The following is an 8,908-nucleotide window of genomic DNA, read 5'->3' on the forward strand; positions in this document are numbered from 1 at the left end:
CTGCAAGCAGGGTTGACAAAGCCAATAGGTCTGATATTGGCTGCTGGCATTTTGGCTTTATCAATGATTGTTTTTTTGTGGTTATTACAAAAAACATTGGTTAAAAGTCAATATAATTTGGGGTCTAAACTACACATTGCCATAGTGGTCCATGGCACAGAAGATGAAGGGAACTACTTTGTGTGCGGATGTGCTCCTCGTGAAAGCGCAGAATGCCCTCACTCGTGAACTTAGCCAATAGCTGAAGTGGGTTGACCCATTGTCCCATGTGTATGCTGTAGCGGGAGGAAGTAAAATGTGAATGATACAACAGCAAATGAATGGATGAAGAGGCCTGGCTGTTATCTCCTATAAATAAGTACATTAAACATATAGTTTTGAGAAAGATTAAAGGTCTTGAGTTACGCTGTACCTAAAAAGAAACGTGTTTGTCTAGAAGGATGATTTACTTGAAATGTTGTAAACATTAAAATGCAACAACAAGGTGATGGACGGAATGCTTGGGTCACTCTCAGCCACTGGCAATCGCCCGGCCCGAGTGTTTGCCAGTGGCTGAGATGAGTTCATGCATTCCATCCATCACCTTGTTGCTTTTGCATTTGCTGCCCTAAGTGTGCCGTGTATGCCCAGACATGGGTTCCGGCCTCACTGTGCCACTGGAATCAAGCTATACCTGGCTGAAGAGCCCTAACCAGGGTGAAACCGGTCCTGGGCTGCTTGTGTTTCGGTTCAGGGAGGACCTGGCTTGGGAGTTTGGACTGGACTGTTCCCATGAGGAGGAGGGTCAAGACTAATTTGCATATGGCTGGGTCCGAGCTGAGGTGGCACGGTGGGCAAAAGAATGATGGGCTGGGCTGCGTCCTGAGAGATTACCAGTGGCTGAGATGAATTCAAGCATTCCATCCGTCACCCTGTTGTTTTTGTAAATATTAGAAAGTCGGTACACTAGGTCATAGGTTACAAAATGATTATGTAAATCAGTGATGGAGATGAATCTGACAAAACATGAAATATAATTTAACAGTATAAATTTGTGACATTATGGGTATTAACGCAGTTGGGCACAGGAAGGTGAAGTTTTTTTTCAGAATTACACAACGTTTGGTCAAGAGTTGGCCAAGTGTTGCAGCTGAAATTTGAACCTAAGCCTCCAGGGCCAGCAGCACAGCCATGAACAGTCCTCCTTGCCAAGACCATTGCTTCTCTGCAGCAGGAAATACCTTTACGTGGCCATCATGAGCACGACTGGACCTCGCTACAACCACAGCGCAATCCTGATTGAAAATAATAACACCCGGTGCATCGCGGGGGAGGGGTGTGGATCTCATCAAGTGTGCACTGTGTGCATCCTTTCACATCTTAAACGTCAGGAGGAGGGAAGTCACACTAACTGCACATTCTGTCCAACTTTCCAAGGTGTCCAAACTCTAAAAGTTGCACTGGGCTGACCTAGAGAAAATAGTTTAGGTGAAGGCCCTAAACGGGAGCAATTTAAACCAGAGTTGTAATTTTAAATTGGGATTACACCCTACAAACTAGTTGTAATTGGAGCCATTGTGCACAAACATGACCGTGCCAAAGGAGAAAAGTGCCACCGTAGAATTACTGCCTTCTGGGCACATCGATACTTTGCCAAATGTTTTTTCCAAGATGGAGAGATGAAATGTAGAGTTATATAGCGTGGTTGATCACCCGTGAGGGTCTCAAGGCGCTGTCCATGGGCACAGGGAGATTAAATGATTTGCCAAGAGACACAGGACGTTGCACGGACCCGGAGGCTCGAACTCAGACTGGCAGCTTCCAATGCGGTCGCTCTGGCGCTGTGCTACATCCTCGGCACAAAAGCTAGCAGGATGGGCACCAGGGCACTGTTTCTCCTTGGGTTTTCTCTATCATTGGGCACAGCCTCTTTACCGTCCTTGTGATTGGATGACTCATCATTCCACTGCTTACATTTAAGGAACTAACTTTTTCTTTTTCGCTCCGCATTTCATGGGGGTGCATGAGCTTTCTTCAACCCCCCCTGCTCACACCAAGTTGCTTCATCCTGATCCCCCCAGCGCGTCCCCAGTACGTCTTTCCCATTCCAATCCATACATATGTTTTGTGAACTTTTCATATATTTTTGTTTACATTACTGTGCAGAGATGGGCATCTGCCATCTTGGAAGGTGTACTGAAATATGAAACAAATTGGCCATGGCATCATGAAATAGTCTCACGCGTGTTACTGGGGTCACTCTAGCGCCCTGAAGCATACGTGCAGACGTGTCATGATACGTGTTTGTGCCCCATAAACATCGTATCGCTTTTTTGTCATAACTGTTATCAGGCCAGGACGTGGCCTCATGCTCAGAGCGGCCAACTTCGGAGCTGGGGGACCAGGTTCGAGTCTCGGCGCCGGCTCGACATCCTGTGATTCTGGGCAAATCACTTAATGTCCCTCTGCCTAAAAATAATAATACATGGGCTCCTGTTAGTGTCACTGGCGCTCATTTAGGCCCATATTTATACTTTTTGACGCTAAACTGCGCTAACGCAGTTTAGCGTCAAAAAATTTAGCGCCGTCTAACGCCATTCTGAAGCGCCATGCGGGCGCCGTATTTATGGAATGGCGTTAGCCGGCGCAAGCAGACCGGCGCTGCCTGGTTTGCGTGGAAAAAAACCACGTACACCAGACAGCGCCGGCGTAGGGGGAAAATGGCGTATGGGCATCTTAAAATGGGGCAAGTCAGGTTACGTCGAAAAAATCGTCGTAACCCGACTTGCGCCATTTTTTTTCGACGCCCATCCCAAATCAACATGACTCCTATCATTGTAAAGATAGGAGTCATGCCCCCTTGCCCAATGGCCATGCCCAGGGGACTTCTGTCCCCTGGGCATGGTCATTGGGCATAGTGGCATGTAGGGGGCCACAAATCAGGCCCCCCTATGCCACAAAAAATAAAAAATAAAATACTTACCTGAACTTACCTTAATGTCCATGGGATGGGTCCCTCCGTCCTTGGGTGTCCTCCTGGGGTGGGCAAGGGTGGCAGGGGGGGTCCCTGGGGGCAGGGGAGGGCACTCTGGGCTCATTTTGAGCCCACTTGTCCCTTAACGCCATCCTGACCCAGGCGTTAAAAAGCGGCGCAAATGCGCCGTTTTTGGCCACGCCCACTCCCGGGCGTCTCTTTTGCCCGGGAGTATAAATACCACGTAAAGGCCTGGGAGTCATTTTTTAAGACGGGAACGCCTCCCTTGCATATCATTAACGCAAGGAAGGGGTTCACGCTAAAAAATGACGCACACTCCGGGCACTTTGGCGCCCGAAGCGTCTAACGCCAGAGTATAAATATGGCGTTAGTTGGCGTTAGTTCTGCGTCGAATTTGCGTCGAAAAAAACGACGCAAATTCGGCGCAACCAGAGTATAAATATGGCCCTTAAAGCGCTCCAATACCTTTGAGTTGAGTTCGGGGTATTTAGAAACTCCAAAAAAACGTCTATTGCGCATCAGCACCTTGTGGCCTATAAGGTGGTACCTGTTGGCTTTGCCAACGCGTTCTCAGGAGTGAAGCTTGCATATAAAGACGAATGAGCGCTATAAATCAGTGACTGTTTCTCCTCAGTTTGTCTCTCACTGACTACTCTGGGGCCCGCATCGGCGCCCCCCGCACCCCCCCCCCCCCCCCCCCCACGGCAGTTGGCACCTCCCGGTGAAGCGCTCACACTTTGTAAACGTGAGAACCCCGGGGTGCTGCGTCCTGTGAGATTCGTATTCAGTGTGTGTCCCCCCTCCCGGCAGGCCTGTACTCTGCGCCCCCCACACACACACACAATACTCTGCAGCCCCCGCCTGGAAGAGTGACAGCCTGGGTATCGCTGGTTGCGGCAGATGCCACCCGCCTTTATTCCCAGCTGGCACTGAAAGAGTGACCCTTGATTCTGCAGCGGTTAATCACCCCCTGCACCACCAGCAGTGGCTGTCTGAGGGGCCCTCAGTGCCGGCCGCGCTGTCTGGAGGGAGCAATAAATCCCCAAGCGTGGGGGGGGGGGGGGCAACCCGAGAGTTACAGCCACGCACACCCGCCCACATACAGGGCCAATCACACACACACCCATCACCAAACAGACATCTCCCCGCACACTGAGATCCTCCTCTTCACGCACAGACGCAACCCCTGTTCCTCACACACTGAGGTCTTTCTCTTCACGCACAACCCTTGTTCCTCACACACTTAGGGTCTGCTCATCACACACACACAACCCGTCTCTCACACACCGAAGTCCTGCTCTTTGCATACAGACACAGCCTCTGTTCCTCACACACTGAGGTCCTTCTTTTCACACACAGACAACCCCTGTTCCTCACACACTGAGGTCCTGCCCTTCACAGACACAATCCCAGCTCACAGAATTCTTTCTAACACTGAACTCCAAGGACGCGAGTTCCCCAGATAAAGTGGGGACGTCACTCTTCCCCCGAGTGGGGACTGCATTGATGCGACTTCGTGAGCAGGCCCTGTTGACACCCCGGAGAAGAGAGCACCCCCTCCTGCTCCCACCAGGCACTACTTTAAGCAGGACCGTACCCCTACCTTCGCCCCCTGTCCCACTTTCTACCTATTCACAGGGAGCAGAAGGAACCCCCCCCCCCAAAAAAAAAAATACAGAAACTACAGATTAAATGGGCGGCACCGAGTTCCTGCTCTGGACTTTGAAAGGGAAGATTACCGGCGCTCTCCAGCAGAGGGGCCATCATTTGTATGGCAAAAAATACCTGCACTTCTCAGTAACAAGAACATACTATGGGACGGCGAGTACCAGCACACATACTGTGGGGTAATGAGTACCAGTACTTCTCAATAAGAAACATGTACTCGTCTCTGGAGAGTGAGTACCAGCACTTCTAGGTAACAAACACAGACTTTGGGACGGTGAGTACCAGCGCTTCTCAGCAACAGACGCTCTGGGACAGTACATACTCTGGGACAGTGAGTACCAACACTTCTCAGCAACAGATAGACACTCTTTGACACTACATACTCTGGGGCAGTGAGTACCAGCACTTCTCAGCAACAGACACTCTGGGACAGTACTTACTGTGAGATAGTGAGTACCAGCACTTCTCAGTAACAGACACTCTGGGAAAGTACATACTGTGGGACAGTGAGTACCAGCACTTCTCAGCAACAGATAGACACTCTTTGACACTACATACTCTGGGACAGTGAGTACCAGCACTCCTCAACAACAGACAGACACTCTTTGACACTACTTACTCTGGGACAGCGAGTACCAGCACTTCTCAGCAACACTCTGGGACAGTACTTACTGTGAGATAGTGAGTACCAGCGCTTCTCAGCAACAGACACTCTGGGACAGTACTTACTGTGAGATAGTGAGTACCAGCGCTTCTCAGCAACAGACACTCTGGGTCAGTACATACTCTGGGACAGTGAGTAGAAGCGCTTCTCAGCAACAGACAGAAACTCTGGGACATTGAGTACCAGTCCTTCTCAGTAACATACACATACTCTGGGCTAGTGGTTAACAGCAGGTATAGGTTCCACTTTAAGCACTGATACTAAGTACTCATAATTTAACTCCCTGGAGACACTTCCAACAACCTCTGACCTTAATATCCGTTACCCCCTTGCCCCACGCCTCTAGGTGTCAATACCTCTCCCCCCATCGCCGCCACCACCAGGCTCCATCCGTGCACCAGTCACAACTTTCCATACTCCATGGTACTCACAGCCACCTTGCATTCAGAGCGCCGACATTCATTATCTACTGTGCTCCGGCCATTCAGGGACCCCCAATTAACCGCCCCCCCATCCCCGACTCACAGTGCTCACAACCCTTAAATTACACCCCTTGTACTCATACCCTGTACTCACAGCACAAGGCGCAGCCCCCCCGTACTCACATCCCTGCACTCACACCCCTGTACTCACAGCGCAGGGCGCACACCTCTTTACTCACACCCCTGTACCCACAGCGCACACTCCTGTACTCACAGCGCACACCCCTGTACTCACACTCCTGTACCCACAGCGCACACTCCTGCACGCACATCCCTGTACACACCCCTGTACCGACAGCGCAGGGTGCACACCCCTGTACTCACACGCCTGTACTCACAGCGCAGGGCACACCCCTGTACCCACAGCGCACACCCCTGTACTCATACCCTGTACTCACAGCACAAGGCGCACCCCCTCCCCGTACTCACACCCCTGCACTCACTCCCCTGTACTCACAGCGCAGGGCGCACACCTCTGTACTCACACCCCTGTACTCACAGCGCACACCCCTGTACCCACAGCGTACACCCCTGCACTCACACCCCTGTACTCACAGCGCACACCCCTGTACCCACAGCGCACACCCCTGTACACACCCCTGTACCGACAGCGCCGGGTGCACACCCCTGTACTCATAGCGTTCACCCCTGCACTCACACCCCTGTACCCACAGCGCACACTCCTGTACTCACACCCCTGTACTCACAGCGCACACCCCTGTACTCACACTCCTGTACCCACAGCGCACCCCCCTGCACCCACACCCCTGTACCCACAGCGCACACCCCTGTACCCACAGCGCACACCCCTGTACACACCCCTGTACCGACAGCGCAGGGTGCACACCCCTGTACTCACACCCCTGTACTCACAGCGCAGGGTGCACACCCCTGTACTCACAGCGCAGGGCACACCCCTGTACTCACACCCCTGTAACCACAGCGCACACTCCTGTACTCACACCCCTGTACGCACAGCGCACACCCCAGTACTCACAGCGTACACCCCTGCACTCACACCCCTGTACTCACAGCGCACACCCCTGTACCCACAGCGCACATCCCTGTACACACCCCGGTACTCACAGCGCACACCCCTGTACTCACACTCCTGTACCCACAGCGCACACCCCTGTTCTCACAGCGTACACCCCTGCACTCACACCCCTGTAGTCACAGCGCACACTCCTGTACTCACACCCCTGTACTCACAGCGCACACCCCTGTACTCACACTCCTGTACCCACAGCGCACCCCCCTGCACCCACACCCCTGTACCCACAGCGCACACCCCTGTACCCACAGCGCACACCCCTGTACACACCCCTGTACCGACAGCGCAGGGTGCACACCCCTGTACTCACACCCCTGTACTCACAGCGCAGGGTGCACACCCCTGTACTCACAGCGCAGGGCACACCCCTGTACTCACACCCCTGTAACCACAGCGCACACTCCTGTACTCACACCCCTGTACGCACAGCGCACACCCCAGTACTCACAGCGTACACCCCTGCACTCACACCCCTGTACTCACAGCGCACACCCCTGTACCCACAGCGCACATCCCTGTACACACCCCGGTACTCACAGCGCACACCCCTGTACTCACACTCCTGTACCCACAGCGCACACCCCTGTTCTCACAGCGTACACCCCTGCACTCACACCCCTGTAGTCACAGCGCACACTCCTGTACTCACACCCCTGTACTCACAGCGCACACCCCTGTACCCACAGCGCACACCCCTGTACACACCCCTGTACCGACAGCGCAGGGTGCACACCCCTGTACTCACACCCCTGTACTCACAGCGCAGGGTGCACACCCCTGTACTCACAGCGCAGGGCACACCCCTGTACTCACACCCCTGTAACCACAGCGCACACTCCTGTACTCACACCCCTGTACGCACAGCGCACACCCCAGTACTCACAGCGTACACCCCTGCACTCACACCCCTGTACTCACAGCGCACACCCCTGTACCCACAGCGCACATCCCTGTACACACCCCGGTACTCACAGCGCACACCCCTGTACTCACACTCCTGTAGCCACAGCGCACACCCCTGTTCTCACAGCGTACACCCCTGCACTCACACCCCTGTACTCACAGCGCACACTCCTGTACTCACACCCCTGTACTCACAGCGCACACCCCTGTACCCACAGCGCACACCCCTGTACCGACAGCGCCGGGTGCACACCCCTGTACTCACACCCCTGTACTCACAGCGCACACCCCTGTACTCACACTCCTCTACTCACAGCGCACACCCCTGTACTCATAGCGTTCACCCCTGCACTCACACCCCTGTACCCACAGCGCACACTCCTGTACTCACACCCCTGTACTCACAGCGCACACTCCTGTACTCACACCCCTGTACTCACAGCGCACACTCCTGTACTCACACTCCTGTACCCACAGCGCACACTCCTGTACTCACACCCCTGTACTCATAGCGTTCACCCCTGCACTCACACCCCTGTACCCACAGCGCACACTCCTGTACTCACACCCCTGTACTCACAGCGCACACTCCTGTACTCACACCCCTGTACTCACAGCGCACACTCCTGTACTCACACTCCTGTACCCACAGCGCACCCCCCTGCACCCACACCTCCGGTACTCACAGCGCAGGGCGCACACCGCAGTCCGGAGCTCCCCCCGGCTCTCCCGGGCGCTGCTGGGGCCGGGCAGGGGCTGCTCTGCCCCGTACGGGATCTTGCTGCCCTCCCTCCGCCGCAGGGCCTGGAAGATGCGGGCCGCCCCCCGATAGAGCCCACTCCCGTGGGCATCCCCGGGGGCACCGCTCGGTCCCCCGCTCATGGCTCCTGTGGGCTCCGGGACCGGCGGCTCTGAGGGCGAGGCTGGCACTGGTGATGCTGAGAAGGGGAGGGCAGAGCCTGGGGAGAGAGGGCGGCCCCATCCACCCTGTGTGTGTCCAAGAGGCCGCCGCCCCCATTACTGGCCTGTGCCCCCTCCCCTTGTGTGTCCAGCCCCACCTACAGTAAGGACTGGTGCCCCCGCTTTATGTGGGTTCAAGCACCGCTCCCACAGTACTGACCTGTGTCCCGAGACCCCTCCCGCAGTACTGGCCTGGGACCAAA

General features: G+C 54.5%; 1 protein-coding gene across 2 annotated transcripts in view; it reads right to left on the reverse strand.

Annotated features, from left to right (window-relative positions):
- The window catches only part of LOC138249690 (putative methyltransferase NSUN7), a 73,022-nt gene extending 64,348 nt beyond the window's left edge, over positions 1 to 8,674 (reverse strand). For both annotated transcript variants that reach the window (XM_069203669.1, XM_069203668.1), the window contains exon 1: positions 8,432 to 8,674. In XM_069203669.1, coding sequence (XP_069059770.1) covers positions 8,432 to 8,627 — 196 coding nt within the window. In that variant the 5' untranslated portion in view covers positions 8,628 to 8,674. The remainder of the gene's footprint in view (positions 1 to 8,431) is intronic.
- Between the last annotated feature and the right edge of the window lie 234 nt (positions 8,675 to 8,908).

The sequence above is a fragment of the Pleurodeles waltl genome, chromosome 8, assembly GCF_031143425.1.
Source record: "Pleurodeles waltl isolate 20211129_DDA chromosome 8, aPleWal1.hap1.20221129, whole genome shotgun sequence".
In the NCBI taxonomy this organism is placed as follows: Eukaryota; Metazoa; Chordata; class Amphibia; order Caudata; family Salamandridae; genus Pleurodeles; species Pleurodeles waltl.